General features: G+C 37.8%; 2 protein-coding genes across 2 annotated transcripts in view; one reads left to right on the forward strand and one right to left on the reverse strand.

The window, feature by feature from the left end:
- The window catches only part of EFCC1 (EF-hand and coiled-coil domain containing 1), a 54,863-nt gene that overhangs the window by 13,583 nt on the left and 21,361 nt on the right, over positions 1-19,919 (reverse strand). The window contains exon 3 of the mRNA XM_050904870.1: positions 3,055-3,200. Within this exon, the coding sequence (XP_050760827.1) occupies positions 3,055-3,200 (146 nt within the window). The remainder of the gene's footprint in view (positions 1-3,054; positions 3,201-19,919) is intronic.
- Positions 1-19,919, forward strand: part of LOC127021679 (uncharacterized protein CFAP92-like) — a 63,432-nt gene that overhangs the window by 408 nt on the left and 43,105 nt on the right. Inside the window, exon 2 of the mRNA XM_050904873.1 lies at positions 1,123-1,218. The gene's annotated coding sequence lies outside the window, so the exon portion shown is untranslated. The remainder of the gene's footprint in view (positions 1-1,122; positions 1,219-19,919) is intronic.

Below are 19,919 nucleotides of genomic sequence, written 5' to 3' on the forward strand. Positions count from 1 at the left end.
TAAATTATAAATGAACTGTCTATATGTAAATATATGTGTACTATTACAGTAGTATTTCAATACTTTTTTAGCTGTATCTTATAAAAGCTATTGCATTTAACTCCTTTTTATAACAAGAAGATATTTACTGGGACTTAAAGGATTATTATAATGGTTGTAACTTACTGGGAGTCTTTTGAAACATTGAATACGTGAAAAGCACTGGTCACATCTTTATTCTGAACACTTATTTTGAGTTGACATCAGGTGAAGCCAAGGTCAACATGATTTTAAATTTTATAATTATTTACCTTAATCACTGTCAGTTAATTAAACAGGTTTAATGAATTCTAACAGAGTGATCAAGTCAAATGCTGTTATTTCTTCAAATACTGAAACACATTTGACCTTAGGTAGCATTACCAGTGCTGTGCATATTTGGTTTATTCAGCACAGGAAAGGGGGGTTCAAGGGGATGAATCACCCAGCAGAGACTCTCAGGTAAATGACTTTCTCTCTCATTTCAAGGACACAAGCACCTGCAGTGCAAGCTAAAATATCATTTTCAGTTGTCGCTATTAGCAGACTTCTATGTAGTCTCCAGCCCCTTGCCTGCAGGCGGTGAGCGGTGGCTCACACCCGTGTTGTTTGGCAGGCTCCCCTTCGGAGGGCAGTCGTGTTACACCTCTGCAGCAGCCCTTCGCTGCCGGGCTGCCCCCCTGCAGTGTGTTTAATCCCCTCTCAGGTCTATTTTCAGCAACAAAGGAAAAATAGCCTGGGTCTTTTGTGTGTGTTTTTTTTTTTTTTTTTCTTTTGGTTAACACTCGGCATATGTTTGTTAATGCAATTTTCATTCCAGTAGCATTCAATGTGCCTAATTTATAGGTTATCATGTTCAATAATTTATTGCCTAAGCAGGAACAAAGCTTAGTTGCATGCAGTATTGCTCTTTAATTAGAGAATGAATGTCTGCATTTCTATGGCAATCCTTACACTGTACAAACTAATTTATTAGAAGCGCTTTCTTTCTGTGAGGCTGTGCACGGCCAAAACAAACAAAAAAACCCCAACAGACTTTCTATTTTCAATCTGTGATACATTAGTAGTGAACTTTTTCTGTCATCATTTATTTTCTTGCCATAGGAGTTCAAAGGGATAACAATCAGAGTTTACAACTGTTGTGGCAGCCGTGAGAACTGATTGCAAAACACTATGGATTCCTTGAAGAGCTTCAAACTGGTATGTTTAATCCAGTAAATTAATTGCAGCATCTGGCATAGCAGACACTAGGATTAGGTTTTTAAAAATGGAGGAAAAGGCATGTGAATCTCAAGCGGTCTTCATGCTAAGATATCCAAGACACTTGTAATGCTCCCCCCCCCCCCCCCCCCCCCCCCCCATGGGAATGTCCTCTGCTCTGACTGAATACGTATGCAAAAGAGACTATCTTTTACATCCCCCTTGTAGGTTATGATTAGCAGGACTGGAAACCAGAGAGGAAAAGCAAAACTTCTTATGCACCTTTTTTAACATAAAGCCAGTATTTTATTAAAATTCTTCTACTAAGCTAATATTTAAAAGAAAAACTCTTGTCAGTAGAATCATAGAGTACTTTGTTATTGTGATATTTAGGCATTAATTTGTAAACTAGCTAATGTAGAATAGCTTACCGAATTCCATTCATGCAAGTGCTCTTCTGCTCTAAGAAATTAATATTTATTAAAGTATATATAAAAAATTATAAATAATTCTGCATCTAGATTTATTTATTTAGTGTATCTAGGTTTATCCCAGATGTTCACACAATTTTTTTATTTGTTCAACTTTCTGAGTTATTTTTCTTTTCTGCCTAACTAATCCTTTTTTATTTGTTGGAACGCTTTTTCACATTTTTAAATCTATAAATCCACAAATTATTTATTTGAAAAGCTTTTGCTAAAAAGCTGTTTGTACTTGAAATATGGGTAGTGTAGGTTAGACATGGAAACTGTCTTTGAGCTGGCAAAGTGTCTGATTTGATAAAAATATTTGTAAAAGCAGGTTTATTTTATAAGTCTAACCATATGGAGAACATGCTACAATGTTAATTGTATTTACATGTCATTATTTTTCACATTCCCGAGCAGCTGCTTGCCAGCTCCATTCAGTACGTACCTAAAATCTAATTTTTTGTCACTACATACAGCTCTCCAGTCTGCAGTAAAGATGCCTTGTTACTTACAGTTAATGTCAGATAAATGCTTTTGTTGTCTTTGAACTAGATGTGTCAAAAAAAAAAAAAAAAAAAAATCACTGAAGGTAAGCCAAAGTTACCAAACTTTGCATTTGCTGTCTACTTGGTGTGTAAACCACTACCTGGGCGGGGAAAGAAAAAGAAGGGAAAAAAAAAAAAAGTTTGGCTTCTAAGATGGCTGTCATAAATGTGTCTCATCATTACAGCAGCTAGATGACTCCCCCCAAAATTGCTGTCTCTTTGAGAGCCCTTGTAACTGTCTGCTCTACAAAAGCCTAGTCAAGGTCATTGGCAGTGAGAGCCAGCCTTGGCAAACCCAGTGATTTTAGAAGACTTTCAAAGAATGCTTCATGCAGTCCCATGAGAAATTGCAAGCGTGCAATGTTATGGCAGTAGTTAGTGCTACATGTGCTAAACAGGTTGGACCTTTTCAGAGTTACTGAAGCGGCCGGGATGTTTCCAAAGAGTGTGACTGTACAGAATATTAACTGGAAATGGTTTCCTTGGAAATTGTTTTAGCTGAAGTTCTGAGTTCTTATTTACAAAGAAATGAAAACTTCATACGTTTAAGCCAGGAAAACGGTTTGGTGAGGTGAATCGTATGGAAAAAAGCAGTTTAAAATCATAGCTCTAAGTGATACATTCAGTCTTTTATTAAACATAAAATTATGTGGGGAGTGAGAAGTAGAAAGCTGGGATATTACCTTTTATTTAGGTCTAGGATTTCAAGACTCATTAGGATTGGTTTGTGGCTTTGGTGGTTTAATATCTCTATTAGTTTTTCTGCTGAGGATCTTACAAATCAGTGAGGAAATAAAGTAGTTGGGTACTGGGTTCGATACCGTTCTCAGAAATCCCAGCTCCGCCGGTGGGAGATCGTCGATCTTGTTGCACAACAGACAGGCAGTATCTTCCATCTGGTAAGGCTGCTCCCTCTTTCTGATCTGGGCTGCTTCTTGAGGGAAGCTGAAATCTCACAATTTCTGACCTGGAATAGAAGGGCAAAGTAAAGTGGACTTGTAGGAAATTTGAAAAACCAAGATAAATGCGCACAGCGTAGCACATGAATGACTTTGATTGAATGCAGTTGTTCAGATTTGCTATAGAAGAACAGGGGTATCTACCTTCAGTGCCTGTAAAATCGAACCCCTGAGGACTGCATTTGGTTGCTTCACCAAGGATCCAAGAAAGGTGGATTTCACCTGTTCTTTAAGTAATAAGAACTAAACATTACTTAGAGCTTTTAGTTCGGGTCAAAGACATCTAGAAACTATATGTGGGAACAGTTTACTCTGGCCATAAACTCTCCCTTCTCCACTGACACTGCAGTGCATGCTTCATTTTTACCATGGGCACCATAACACCATAGCTAGGGTAGCAAGTCTTGCATCTGGTCACTTGGACTGGTACTCAGAAATGTCAGGCAGTTTTGATCTAAGTCTTCCGAGTACTGGAGATGAAGCAGTGTCAGAGACTGAAAAGTCAGAAAGAATGATACATAAACAGTGACACATCTGAAAACCAGTGAGTTATAAGTAAGAAGCATCTTGGCAATGGGCCTCTGAATTGCTGACAATCTCATTTGAAATTGTGTATTTTTCTGAGTGGAATGTAGAGGATATTACATGTATGTGTTTTAAAGGAAACAGCTTTCAAGGGATGGTACACAGATCAAATAATGTAAATGATGAATATGAGTCCTTAGACTTGCCAACAAAATATATTTTGAAAAAAGTAATTTAATTCAATGAAGGACAATGATTGTTCAGACTGAGGAAATCATATTTACATAAATGGACAGCACTGGGGGAGTACCTTCAAGGAAATTCAGGGTAGCACATGTTAGAGGAAAAATCCAGAATATATTTACGTGTAGTTGAGTTGAAAATGTTCTAACCCAATCAAGAAAAGACCCAAGCATGTAAGACAGTACAAGTCATTGGTTGTAGTAAAACGGAAGCTTTTACTGTACCAAAACAAAAATCTAACAGATCTAATAACACGGATTTATTTTTTAACAATCTAATAAAATACTACATTTTGGAAAGAATGGGAATGGAATGTGAAATGACAGTCATGATGAGTCCATTGGAACTACTACTCTCTTTTTATTGGAATACGTTTGGTTTAGTTTTGCTCTCCTACCTGCTGTTTCATAGGGATGTACTGAAAGACAGTATCACTATTTTAGAGGAAATGCAATGGAACTATGCAATATAGTTGACAAAATTAATTCAGACACTCCTATTTACATGCAAAATAGTAAATAGGGTCTATGAAATTGAAAGGCAACACATAATATTGAATTTATTTTAGGAGTCTTGTTTTTTCACACAATATACATAATACGTAATTTAATTCCACAAAATGTTACTGAAATCAGAGCTATGAAGAATTTAAGAAATTAGACTCTTACAATGTAATAAGAAACTCGTAGTTACATTGGATAAATGGAAACTTGGCATATCAGTCCACACATGTAAGGTTTATATCAAATGTTCTCCGAGGTAGGAATAAGCTACCTCTCAAGTATGGAGCTCACTGAACACCAAGTCCAGTCCATTACAAGCTTGTGTACGTTACATGTGTATGTTGTGTAATGTAATATACATTTCCTATAGAGTACACTTCCATTGCTTCTTTTTTTACTATTTAGAAAACAGTTTACTTTCAATAGTTACATCAGGATATTTTTCTATTTAGACTGTATAATAACGTGGTTATCTTTTTCTCGGTAGGAGCTGTCATGTAGTTCACAAAGAATCTATATGCAGAAGAAAGCAAACCAAATTCAGGAGTTTTATAGTAAATTAAGTTCCCTCCAAATTCTTCCTAAGATTAGTTTTGGTCTGGCGAATATTGAATATTCCTTGTACTTAACACATTAAATAGTCATCAACAAAAAGTGAGAGTTAAAGCACTTAGCAAATTGGTCCTGCTGAAACAAGTTGTATAACATGATCTTTTTGTACAAATCTAAATACTTCCTGCCTGTAAATTCAACTACTGCTAGAAACAGGACTTTAGATGTAGTAATAGAAAAGCTGATGCCAAGTTAGAGATAAGTATTGCAGAAAGCTTTTGTTTAATCTAACACAGCTGCCGTCAGTTCCTGAAGAACCACACCAATATTAGTTCCCTTGTTGCTTGTGAAAGTATACTAAGTAAATAAGATCATGAATTTAACAACAGTCAGTATTTCAAAATATCTGTAAGGACAGAAGCGGAGGTAAACCACGCTTAGGAACCAGCACTTATTTTACCCCCTCAAGTAGAGCTGACTGCATAAAAACTAATGACATATTTCATTTACAATTTATGGTATTTAGCTTAGCAACAATTGGATTTCCTGTAAAGTCAAGGGAAACAGCGGTCTCCAGAGTGGAGCCTGGCTAGTCATTTAGCTTCATTAGTTCTGGAAAAAATAATTATGAAGTAGTGCACAAATAAAAAGCAATGTTAAGCTTGGGCATTCAAAATGGGGGCTCCTGGAAAGCATCGCAGAGCTTCAGTGTTCTGGACAGTTACTGTGGAATATAGTAGTATTTCCTTTCACAAGAATGTTACATTTTATTTTTCTTCATTTTAAGACAAAAATATTTTGGGGTCTGGTACTCAATAAGAATCCTTTACAATTTCTTGAGGACTGTAGCTGGTATTGTGCAGATTGTTCTCTTACTTTTGAGCTGCAGTGTAATTTCGATCTGTTTGGATTTCAGAGATTTCTAGAGTTAGTTCACATAATACAGAGATGTTGACATTTCAGTGAATATTCACTGTAGTCTCCAAGTTGGTTAAGATTTTAACCCATAAAACACTGAGAATATTCAAGTATCATGAAAATCTTTTCTAGCAAAAGTGGGTAAATGCTGTGATGTTTAATGAGAGATCTGCGGGTGGTGTTAACTTCTTACATCTGGCAGCCTGGTTTCAATTTAGCTTGCAGTCCAAGGAACATTAAGAAGTTTGGTGGAAAAAACAATCCTTCCCATATAATTCAGGACTTAGAATAGCACACTCCCTCTACTTAGATGAGATTCAAGACAGACCTAAATAATAGCTTTCATTTCTCTGTAGTTCTTGTAAGGGAACTTATAATTACTTGATGAAATACAAAGTACAAACTCTGATTATTCTATAGCAATTTTCTTGAGAGGACTTCATCAGCTCTCTCTTAATGTGGAGAAATCAAGGGAGCCATAGAGATGGCATGTTTTGTTAGGTCTTTCTGCCCAATATATTCATTAAAGACAGCCATGTCTGTCTTCTCTGGAGATGTTCATCTGGGAAACTAGAAAGAAATGCAAGTTTTCAGCAAGGGTTTTCAGACCCAGGTGCTCCAGAATTTAAAGCTTGGTTCTGGCACAGGCTCTATTGTTTCCATCAAATTGCATTGTGCCTTAGTTTCCCCAACAGAAGAAATACAGCAAAGTTAGCGTACCTTACACCCTAAGTAAAAAAGCAGCACAGATTAAGATATAGCCTTGTTTTCTAGAACCATGCATGGAAATTATTTCAAGGTGTTTAGGAATGGGGCAGACTTTAAATGTGCATGAAGGAACATATGGCCAGACAAGCTGGAATTTCAGAGCTCGTCCATGCCAGATAAAAACGAAGAAAAAAAGCAAGCAGCAGCATGATTAGATATGGAAATTAAAAAAAACCCAAGAGATTTTATATTTGATCAGCTAATATACAATGTCAAGGATCCGCTGGAAATAACAAAACTGGAAGTTTGTTGGTTTTATATGTCTTGCCAGGAGTCCAGTATAATGCGATGCTGGGCACTGGTTTATCCACAGCAGTGACCAGGGAAGGTGACAGGAAAGGACAGGACCAACAGCCTAGTGACAGAGGTAAAGGGAGGGGGAGTGCCTGCGCTAGAGTTCCAAAAGAGGGATGTATAAACACAGTTGGTTTTCATTCATGTCATCCAAAAACAGTTTAAGGCAATAATCTGCCAAGTTTGGTGCCAAGTATCAGGAGGCAGTGCTAGAGATCTTTTTGGCTATACAGAAATTGTGAGAGGGGGAAGGGGGCTGCTAATACTCCTTGTGTAGCTGCAAGGGCAAACTTACCATTCCTTTAAACTATAACTAGAAACTAAACATGAGATGGGTTGAAGAAGGTTCTAATCAGAAATGTTGCAGAGAACTAGAAGAATAGCATTAAGGATACTAATGAATCTTTGATGTCTATTGGAAGAAAGGGGCTATTTCCTTTTAATTTTGCCATCGATATAGGATCCTACATTCACTTTGGAGGATATTTCAAATTTCTGACTGGATTTTCTCTGCTTTTTGGTCTTTAAAGCAGATGTAACCAAACAGTACAGAAGGTTTAATTTCTTAGGGTTACTTCATGCTCCTTAGTTCACATTGTTGAAGTACACAGCATTTCATCCTCATTCTCAAGTGAGGTGATGGAGGCATGAATGGTGCTCTTGGTAGCAGAACAATGAAACACCATGATCTCCTGATTTCTTATCATGTGATTTAACCACTAGGTCATTTTTTTCTATCTGGGAGTCATGGTGGTGCTCTTTGGTAGCAGAACAATTGAAACACCATGATCTCCTGACTTCTTATCATGTGATTTAACCACTAGGTCATTTTTTTCCTATCTGGGAGCTTTTTATTTTCTTTAATGCCAAATCTGCACTCTTAATTTTCAAGTGGCAGAGGTTTCAGGATTTAAAGAGGAGCATAACGAAAGAGGCCAACCAGTATGCTTTCGCTGTCATGGTAAACGCTAAAAGGAGGAATCTTCACTCATTCTTAAACATAAGTTTAATTCTTTTCTCATTAGTATTCATATAGCATCAAATGGGTCTTCATAAATGAGAAGAAGAGTGAATAAACAGCACGTTTGTTTAGGGCAAAGATCAGAGGGGAAAGTAGTGCTGAAGATGCCTGGGAAGCATTTGTGTACGGTGCAAGGCTTCCATGGAGACAGGCAAACAGTCCACATTCATTTTAAAGTCTTTGTACTGAGGATAATGGGCAGCTTGAGAGAAGGAAAATTGAAGAGGGGAGAGTTTGCAAAGTACTGGACCTTAAAGTAATGTCCATGACTAATTGGCTTTTAATTGGCTGTCCTGTTATTGTTATGGAAACTTCTAACTGCAGCAAAAACCACCTGCTACTGGCACTAAACAAATCTTTAACTTAAGTAATTCCTGACTAATCATAAAATAACTCTGAGGAATTATTTAGCTTCGCATTCATAGGCCTTTAACTAGTCTCTTTTAGAAAGACTTATTTGGAGCAGATTAAACAGCTGTGTGAATATGTACATTGCCCTAAGTATAGTTACACAAACTAAGCTATACTTCATTTTAGAAGTGTATGACTTGTGTTTTTTAACCAAAATGAGGTATGATTTTTATTTTTGTACTATTTTACCCAAGCTGTCAGAGTTCAGGGAACTCGGAATGGTTTCAGTTTTTGCTTATCCCCTACAGGTAATTACAGAGTTTAGAAGGTGTGCATATTTTTGATTTATTGACGACTTTTCATTTAACATTCATATCAAATATGTTTTCACACTGGAGCTAAGTGTGGAGGTTTTCTGAATGCATCTGTCTTTGGTTGGTGCTGTAAGCTGTGAACCCCTCTCCAACAGAAATCATATGAATGAACTTTCTATGATCAATTCAGATTTTAAATTGCTTAATCTCAGGTTTTAAATGCTTGATCTGTAAAGCATTAAATATAAATTTTTAAAAGTATGAATTTTTAGGAGCTATAATAAAGATGACTAAATATCCTTGTTTTTATACTGAAATAAGGAGAAGTTTGTAGTTAAAGAGCCTCTCTAATACTGGTTACAGTTCTGGGAGGTTTCCTGTCATTGGCTGATGATTTTCATTTTCTTGCCAAAATCACCATCCTCTAGAAAAAAATAATTTTGCTGATGGCAATGTGTTTTCTTGCAGAATCTTTCTGCACATTGTATGTAAACAGGCAAATCTTGCAATGGTACTGTCACAGGTAGCGGAGAGTAGCAGAGTTATGCCTTGCTGTCATACAGTGCTCTTCCTATGATGATTTCAAGCATTTTTGAGACAACACAAACCTTTGTGCAGACATAGTGAAACTACAGAATAGAAATGTGCCTTTTATTGTCCACGCTGTCCCATTCCAAAGAGCAACTTCTGTAAGCTCAGACTGTTTGGGGGAAATTGTTTTTCAGAAATTACCTACTCTTAGTACAGGTCTTTATTGTTCATTTGTCAACTGCTTGCTTGTTACTCTGCTTCTTAAAATCTGAGATCAGATTAGAAAAACGTATTTCCTGGGTGGTACATTGGTGTTCCTGACATTTTTGATTCTCAGAGATTTAGATGCGAAGATCTTCCATTGCATATTGCTTTCCCATGCCATTTGGGTTGAATTTCTCATAATCCAAATGTTTCTTAGGCTGACCTTTTAGGTTTCAGGTAAGCAAGAATAACAGAAGTAAATCCATTTCTAAAAGGCCTTGTATGTCCTTTGTCTGGAGCACCAACTGTTTTTAAGAGCTTTGAAGTATTGAACATGCTCCAGTCTATGGCCACGAAGAAGAATTTTGCCAACAATTGTGAATCTCTGTTTATGCTAGGCAAGCTGGCACTAACAACCAAGAATGGGCTCAGGAAGATTTTTCCCTTTTGTACTCTCAGTGCTCTCCCTGACAAGGACACTAGCACAGGGAGTGGTGGCTTTGGCATATAAGAAAGACCAGAGGAGCTTTTTAGGCCCGAAGGAGTAGTCCTAAATAAATTTGGAAGAAAAACTCCCTCTTTCTTGCCATCTCTCTCCTTTAAACCTCGCTCCCACTCTGCGTCTTGTCGTACCTAATCCTATATGCTCTGAGTTGTGCAAGTGCTTGTGCTGCTATGAACTGGATTTATGAAGTGAGGTGTGTTTAAAGTATCTTATCCCTCTCTTATTTTTGGAGAGAAGTTTAAAATTTCGATCCGTGCATAGCTCTAAGAGTTGCATCTTTCAGGGGATGGCAAAATGCAGGGCTGTGACAGGAGCGAGCGGGTGGAGAGACCTCTCGATCAGGTTTTACTGCTGATGGAAACATGCGATTGAATTACACCCTGAATAGGTACACTGGTTAAAGTGAGAATGAGAATTACAGCATCAGCAGACTTGAACATGGAGAAAGGAGACAGGACTGGGGTAGAGATAAAGGGACAGAAGATGAAATATGCAGAAAAAAGTGCTTAAGGACCAAACACACTCCTTGATAAAATTTGGGATGCTATCCAAGTTCTTGAAGTCTTGCCATTACTCTCCTATCAGTAAATGTTTGGGAAAACCATCCACAAATTAGTTTCTCCTCCCTCCCCCACTGCAGATCCACATGGAGGATGATAATTTACTGTGCTGTCAGTTGCTCAGTTAACTCACAGCAGAAATCTATGCAGAGAATGTAGAGAATCTGACCCTGCTGGTGGAAAACACAGATGTCATGATGATGCTACCTGATACACTTAAAACACAAGAATTTGTATTTGTTTTTTTTAATGTTCTCAGCTTACAAGATGTGAGGAGGTTGCCTTAACCCCTGGAGCATATGCATTACAATATAGTTATTATTTGTAAAATCACAGTGTGTTTTTCCTATGTGACCTTTGCCTCATTCAAGGCAGGGGATGAATGATTTCTGTGGATGGACAACAAATTTAGAGAGAAGGAAACTTCTGCCAGGAGGTTCCTTTCTCATCTACTGCAGAAGCTGCAAGGTAGCAAGTCAGGTGAGACATGCAGGAACAGAATGGATAGTGTCCTTGTTAAAGCAACTAAATGCTCCTTTGAGGAAGTAGATTCTACTCCAGTCTCTGCCAGAGACCCTGCATGATACTAGGCAAATTACTTTAGTTAGGCTTTCTACACATAATTACTGTGTTACATGTGTACAGATAATAATTGGGTCCTGATTTTTTTTTTTGGTGTGGAATTTGAGACTATGGGGCATGAAAACTGCAGCTGAAACATGGGATCATTGAAGTTATGATTTGTGTGGTTTGCTCTGAAACACTAGGTACTGCGAACATTTAAATAAGTCTGAGTGGGCACCTAAAATTAGCAGAAAATTTTGATGGTAATCTTTCTAGTCTGGTATATTATACTAAAAACCTAATCATTCATTTTCAATGTAACAGTTCAGGCCACATTTACAGTTAAGATAAATATCAGCACGTTAACCAAGACCCACCTAAGTACAAAATAGATGCTCTTATGCATGGGTGCACACACTCATGCATACATACATCAATTTATTACAAATAAATGAATAAGGAAGCTGAATTAAAACTGCATGGGCAGGTTTCATTCTGTGACTTACAGAATACCTTCATCTGAGCTCTGAAATGCAGCTCAAGATCTCCGAGTCTCACTGTTTGGTGTTTTCTTTAACCTTTTTTGGCCTTGAAACTTTAGTTTACCATTATTAATAAACTATTAGTCATTTGGTCTGCTCCATGGAAGATAACATTTGATAATTAGGATAAACAGATGAGGTAATTATAGTGCTTTTATAAATCCTGTACCTAGCAAGGGATTATATTGCATGGCAGTGGTTCTTGAGTATACCCTTGATGAATCAGACTGCTTTTTGCTCTGTGTGGGGTATTTTATGGTTAATAGTCACTGCATTATCCAGGAGAAACATACATCACTTTGGAATTATGTCATTCAGATATTCCTGCCCCTTAACGAATTCTTTTGTGACAAAATAAAGGAAATGATTTCCAGATGTTGTTCCACTGGAATAAAGAACTCTTTTGCCACACCCTACTAGCTAGAAATTCAGATACTTGCACTGAAAGTCTAGAGTTTGGATGTACATAATGCAGACATAAATAAAGCTAGAAACATTTAAGTATCACTTGTTCTTGATTGAACTATTAGCATAAAAGCTATTTGCTAAAGCTTGCACAAGATTTCTTGGAAGTCTGAGTTGAAAACCTGGATTCAACTTTCCTCCTAGTCATGGAAAGGGAAGTCATAGATCCATTACTCCCTCTTCTTATCTGTTACACAGCTCTGCTCTTGAATTTCCCTTCCTTCCATATTGGAACAATTATTTTAATTTAGTATAACTGAAGTTTGTGTTAAGCTGGCAATGACAGAATTATTCTAAAAGCCCACAAGACTCAACAGAGCGTATGTGGACTTGGGACTGGTGCTAGACCCCACAATAAAGCTAAGCAGCACAGCAGTCTGTGTCTTAAGAGACAATACTGAGGGATAGCTGAAGGACCAGAAGGGCTTTATTCAATATTGTACTGACACACTGACTGAGTGTTGGTTAAATAACAGCATTTCCCTGTTACACCAATATGGCTAAACCTTTTCAGCCCAGAAAGCCAAATACCCTTGGTGGACCTTCCTAATAGGCCATGTGGGTGCAGCAGTAATTCAGAGTATCTGGCTATGTGCAGGTGAGTTAAGACGACTTCTGCTGTTGGTCTTCACACTGTGCCATAACAGCCATTTCAGCTGCTTCCCATAACAGCTCTTTCCCAGCTACAACAGAAGAGAGGGCCGGACGGTATTGCCCAGTGGCCTGCTGGCTGCCACTTCAGCACCTGGGTCTGCGCCAGGCTGCTTTCCATGAGACTTTACATCTTGTGGGTGCCCTTCCTCAGGTCAACATCCTCCAACCCCACTCTAAGACAGGACGTAGATCCTTCTGCCTGGAGTTTGCTGAAGACTCTGTATTGGCAATACATTACAAGTCCATTTCAGACAAGCAGTGCAAACAATTTACTTCTCCAGCTTATCAGGAAGTATGGCTCTGAAGTAAGGCTGAAGCTCATGTGAGAACAAGTTCTCGCTCAAGATTTCCAGCCATCTTTGCTTCTAGTCAGGCAGACAGTCCCATTGGCAAAACCTGTCTCCGGACATTTTTTGAGATCTTTTAGCCCAGCCCATAAGGAATAGCAACAGAGCCATGTGAAAACAACCACCACCACGCCCCCCCCCCCCCCCCCCCCGCGTGAATTGTGTGTATGTATTCTCCTGAGTCTATTTGTCCTTCCTGATCTCCAAACTTTTATTTTTAGAATTCTCTCTCTCCTGGTATCCTGACTTGTATTTTACAGAAAGATGCTTGAAAGCCTACAACCAAAAACTAATAACTAAAATACCATGAAATTCTAAAACACTGATAGCTATAACCAAGATACTTGACATAAAGCATATAAGCCAGAGAAAGAAGAGCAGCAGAGCTGTGGTCCTGTAGATAACTTCCTTCTGCCATTGCTTGTATAAAAAACCAAACCCCTTCATGTATTCCTTCACGTAGATGTGTGCTATTTAATCCCAAGGAATCCTTCCGTTATCTCCTGCATGCTAGAGTGTATGTCGGTAAAGATCAAATGTCCTGTGATCCTTTTAATGTCTCCTAGATAAAGAAAAGTGTTCTTCCTAAACAGAGTCAGGGAGTACTTATCAGCAGGGTGGAGATCCTACTGAATTCAACTCTTAGAGCTTAAAATGTCTGACAAAACACTCTTTTTCAGTTCTCTGTTTGATGTATGCAAAACTGCAGATATCACTGAATGTGGTATAAACTCTGAAAGTACCTATTTACTGGCATGTCAATTCCTTCAGGACTTATTTCAGAACTCTGTAGATTTAGAGCCTCATGGATTTGGAGTGACAGAAGAGGAAGATGGCTCATTTAACAGCAACATCATGCCCTAAGCTGGCTGCAAGTTATTTCTGACCAGCTCTTACTAAGCATTTGGGAAAATATGACATTAATGTATGTTAAAAGGAGGGGCTGCAACCATTGATTTTGCATCTAAGTCAGATATTTCCTAAGCTCTCACAGGACAATTGCATAAAGGCCTGTCTAGTCGTTTGGTCCCTGCAAGTTCCCAAGTGCTCCACATACAAGAGCTGTCCTGCAGTTATTGCGGAGCCCAGAAGCTCAGAGTGCAAAGGGAACACGTAGTTACTGTGAGACCTGAGCCTGAAGTGTCAGTGCCAGCAACTGTCTGCTGTGAATGTGGGGAAGTCGCAACTTCCATGTTCCTCAGATCCTGTATCGGGAAACAATAACAATTACCTCATACTGTTGTGTTTTCTGTTTCACTGATGTTTGTAAAAACATCCTTAGATCTTCAGAGAGTGCTATTTCTCTATTAGATACTGTATAATTCTGCATGCTCCTTCATATTTAAGCTCTGTGTCTGCTATTCTGATGCTTTTTTGAAATAGTTTTAAGTTTCCTGAAAGCAGCCTGTCCGTTGCTTTCTTGAAGCCTTTATTGTTCTGGTAGGTGACTTGTGAAAAATAACACTGTCTTTATAGTAATCTCAAATTAATTACTTTCCTTCCCAAATGTTTCTAAGTTATTTGCCAGTTCATAGAGATCAAAAAAGACTGACTAGTATTCCTGCATTTGTTAGGGTCCTAGGTATATTTTGACAGCAAATATAGCAGCTTCTATTTTATCTTTTATTGGTTATATGGTTGAATAAGAAACATTATTTGGAGGTTGAAAAGCCAATGACAGAAATGTAACATAACCATACATAGCTGCTCCCTGCATATAAGAACTGATTTCTAACACTATGTTTAGCACTCTGGCTCATCTGCTTTCTCCATGGGTGGACCTCTGCTTGTCTTAGCAGTACCTCCAATTTCTTTATCTGATGAACTTCAGTCCAAGCAGGTTTGCATTGTATTTATCACCAAATTTACTTAAACTTCATCTAAGTTTAAACTTTACATAATATCTTTCCTACTACAGCAGAATATTTAAGGACGTGCATAATTTTAACCAAATATGTAGTCTCATTGACATAAAACCAGTTTAATTACATTTTGGTTTCATCGTATCAGTTGCAAGCCTTACATAAATAAAGTTACACATCTCCTTAAATATTTTCCTAAGTAAAGATTCTAGTATTACTGTTGTCAAATAATTGACTTGATCCAAGTTCAGGTTATGGTTTATACAAGTTCAGTTAACAGCTTTCCTCAAGCTTTTGCTTTGTAAGCCGTTTTTCAGTTTCTGTAATATGATTATACTGTATTCATTTCCATGATGTTCAATAGCATAAAATCGTGATCCATCTGGGGCTTAGGCAATCTTTAGTACTCCCCTGGGAAGTACTCCTCCTCTCTTCTATCAGTTAGATTCACCTGGAATTTGCAGGGTGGACATATGCAACATCATTGAACATTTGTGGAAAGTCAACATAAATTAATACAAATATTTTGTGGAGGGAAAAAAGGTATGATTAACTTGTCTCTTTCTGAAAAACTAGATGCCATAAATGTAGGTTAATGTATGAATGTATATAAAAATTCCAGGTTTTACAGATGACTTCCAGTAGACCAAATATGGTATTTCAAGGTACTATAAGCTAAAATGGTTAAGCAACTAGACTATGGGAATAAGCATACATTAAAAGACATTTAAGAAGTGCAACTTGGGCACACAGCAGGCCAGCAAAGACAGAGACTAAAAATGTAATCACGGTCATATTAGCGTTAGCTGGGCAGTGTTGCTCAATACTAATGGATTATTGGCCAGATCTTGATGGCTTCTCATTTCTTGAAATGTTACTGCACTACTAAGGCCAGTTTCCGATACCCTCTTCACATGCATGTATTTTATAAAATGTGGCTGTGTTTTTAGACCACAGGACTGTTGGCGTAGGATGTAAATGATGTAACTTAGCATAAATGTATATTGTGTCAGTGTAAGGGAATCATGACCCTAATCTGTTTGAAATTAATAGGTATTACTGGGATAAAAACAAGATCAGTAATGGTCTCTCTTAGGAAGAGTGTTGTTGTAATTTATCCAGCACTGATACTGTACGGCTGGCATAATGTTCTGAAATTGCGTGGTCTTAGGACAATGGTACAATGAAATCCTGACAGGAGCCGTGGAAAAGAACTATGATGTAAGTGATAACAGGACTTCTTTTTGCAGGACAAAGGAGTACGTAGATTTTATTAGTAACTTAAAATAACTCTCATTCCTGCCCCCCACCCCTATTTTTTTCAACTACATTTTAACTGAACAAGCAGAAAACTTGATTGAGCAAGTAGTTACTGCCCTGGAAATTGCATATAGATTATTTAACAAGGGTATGAAAAATTGAAACAAAACCACCTTCCATCCTTTAACAATGCCTGCGGCTCAGTTTCTCTTTGAAACGCTCAGCCGTGCAGCAGAACTGCAGTACTTAGGCAGTAAATTTCATCCAGATTCTGTGGAGCCTAGCAGGCTGTCAGAAACCAGAAACAGACACTATATTATGTTGAAATACATTAAGTACATTTTCTACTTTTGTTTTGGATTTTCTAGCTCCCCAGTCTAGAAACTTAGATGTCTAAAGCAAATCAGAGCTACCTTAAAGGTAATTGAAGTGATGCAAAAACCAATTCTGAGAGTGATTCTGTTTCAGCTGCTGTATATTTAAGGTATTACAGAACTTACTAACATTAGGTTCTTAAAAAAGGTACATTATGTAGGTAAGATCTTTAATCATACATGGCTCAGTGCTACTGTGTCTTACTCCCTGAATAATGGCTGGTCATATGTGGACATCACAGACTGTAGTGCAGCCCTATGGTTCCTCTCAAGTAGGAGAGGTAATAAATGAGGTGAAGGAGAGAGGGGCAGATGGAAGTTGTTACTAGGAAAATTCCTCATAGGAAGGTTTGGTAACCGCAATTCATGTTTTCCCAATCAGCATTACTCTAAATTATTCTAACAAAAGGCTTTGGCTCTTTGCTTCCCTTCTCCCCCCCCCCCCCCCTTCTTTTTTTTTCCCCCCGACAATGCTTAACTGCAGGTTTTTCCCTCTTTATTGGACTCCCGTCCGTGCAGCAACCCTGCTGCATCTGAGCTGGATGCAGCTTGTTTGAGGGCTCACAGTTACCTCCATGCGACACGGTGCTACTCGCATCATATGCAGCCCCTACCCTCAACAGGAGCCCCACAGTGGGTAAAGACGATTCTTTTGGACAATCTTACAGGTATTTAGAAACAGACACTTCCTTTTGTTTTCATAGAGTTTCCTCAATAGATTTCCACAGGAAAAGAGGGAAATCTGTACGAAAAACAGGAAGCAGTCTCAGAAGTTCTCTGTAACATAGCACTAGGAGGAAGACTTAAAATAAATGTGGTTGTTTGAAATGGTAGGTGATACCAGTTGTATTATCTTACTGTAAAAACAATGATTAAATTTAACATCATAGGGCTATAGTAGAATTAAACCTCAGGTATTTATAAAAATATATTTAGCCTTTCATTTTAGTTGACAGTATGTGACTAATATTTAAACTTCTGCAACCAGGTTTTTACACCATATTTTCTATTTCTACTTTATTTCCCTGGGCAACTCTTTTGGAAAACTTCTCGTCTGCCTCAGCCTTGGATGAGATCCCAAACTTTCTAATGCTGATCCATTCCTCTTGCATCCAATATGAGACTTAATCTTTTCCCTTGGCTTTTTGACATTCTACAATACAGTTTCAAATCCTGAGATTTATGTATTAGAACGAAGACAGGTTAGGATAAATTTTGACACACAGAAATACTTGTTAATGAAAACCTTCTAGAAATTTCACACTGAAGTTCCTTTCTGATCCATCTTCAAACTCCCATGAAGTTCCAAATGTCACGGAGAAGTTGTTCTTTTACTGTGAGCACTGAAAAAAGGGAGGGGGAAATTTGTAACTCTCCACCTTAAAAGCAAGTATAGTCACACTATGAAAATGTTCCAGTTGATTGCTGGATGCATTAGGAAGCTTATTAGCCTATGTAGTCTTAAGTAGGTGGAGGTGGCCCACTAGAAAATGGGGATATAGCATGTGGGATGACAATTTTTGAGGAAGAAACTCTTAAATTTGTAAATCCTTAAGAGGAAATTTGAGCTTAATTTTACCGTCACTTTCTACATTTAATAAAGCCAAATGTCAGGAAGAAGATGGATTTGGCCTTTACAGTATGTTGTTTGTATTTGAGAATGTTAGGGATAATATATTTTGTGCTCATTTCTAATACAGAAGTGGGTAAAAATGAAAGCAGAATATGTTCATAAGTTTTACTGCTAGGTTTTTAGTAATTAGCAACATTATGTTTCAAGAGATATATGAAATAAAAGTTCAAATCCTCACAATCCAAAAGCATCTAAAACAAAACCCCTTTTATCCATACTACTTGGCTGGCAATGCTGCTGTTTTAATTTTTAAAGCTATACTAACTACATACCAGAATTTCATGGAAACATTTCAGGCATGGCATATTCTACTTTTTAAAGTTTCCATTAGAGCAAGTGTAAAAGGCTTTGTAGATCTGAAATAGTCCCATTGAAATCAGAGCAGAAACAGGACTGATACGCTGCAGTGTTTCTGGGTTTCTTTCAGCTTAGTCCCACAATAAAGCCTGATAATTTTTGTTTGTTCCTTGAGTTAAAACTATTGAACAGGCTGGTGTTTGTCTATATATCTCACACAGAATCTAAAGATACTGTTTCATCTGAGATGACAGACTAAAAAAATCCAATACTAGGTCTTTGTAGTGAATGTAGATTTTTCTTGGCTTTGTTTTCTGTAGATAGTTTAAACAACTAAATGGGGAAAAAAATAATCAATATAGTCTGTGCAAAGTCCAACACTGTTGTATTGTTAAGCCTGAAATTTATCAGTAGAGACCCCTTCTCCCTCCAAACCATCAGTTATGGTTCTTAAAATGATCTTGACTGTACTTATTACTCGAAGGGACTCAATCTTTCATTACGTGATCATTTGCCACTCTGTAGTGTGCCATGTTGTTCAGTAACTGAGACTGTAATAATCCTCTATGAGTGAATTTTTATACACTGTACTGATTAGGCTGGCAATAACAGCTAAAGGTAGAACTTAACATGCTCTGCCTGCATTTTTGATTGTAAATTCCTTGAAACAGGGCATGAATACATTAAATGTCATATATCTGGAGGGTCATTAAAAAAAAAGATGCTGGCAGTAAACTAAGCCAGCTGTACATTTATGTCCTCGAAGGATTAATGACAGCATCCCATGAGCATGCAGAAGTCTGGTTTGCATTAGCAAAGGCTCATTGAATTGCATTCATCCCGGCCAGAACTGGGATATTGAGGATAAATACTGCTTATTTTCAGGTCCCCATCCTACTGGGAATAGAAATGACTTTAGTTTCAGATGTAAGGGCCACTATTAATGCTTGTTTGAGAAGCGACAGGCTCCAGGTTTGATGAAGGGTCTAAGCTGGTAAAAAAAACCAACTGATGCATAAATTCCATTTTCTAGCAGAAGCATTTGTTTAAAATGCCAGATCATTCCCAGATCTCTAGTTAAAACCCACACACATCATTAGTAACAGAAAGAAAGGATGTATCACACGCAGATCTATTTCAGATGTCTTTAAAACTACGTCATGTGCAACTGCCTCAAGCAGCCTTCAGGTGTCTACACCGGTGATGACAGAGTGTGTCTTGTGGTGAGATTTCTGGCAGCTGCTTTAAAAATTGTTATTTAAATACACTTATCAGAATAATGGGAATTTAGGCTCTTGGGCCCATAGCAGTGTAGGAGAGACATGATGGCATGCATACAAGTTCCCAGTATCCCTTAAAACCACTGTTTACTTCAATTCTTAGAAAGGCCATGCAGGATCAAAGGTTACTTCAGAGTGTATCACTACTGTTTAGTAGAGG

Source organism: Gymnogyps californianus, chromosome 13 (assembly GCF_018139145.2).
Source record: "Gymnogyps californianus isolate 813 chromosome 13, ASM1813914v2, whole genome shotgun sequence".
In the NCBI taxonomy this organism is placed as follows: domain Eukaryota; kingdom Metazoa; phylum Chordata; class Aves; order Accipitriformes; family Cathartidae; genus Gymnogyps; species Gymnogyps californianus.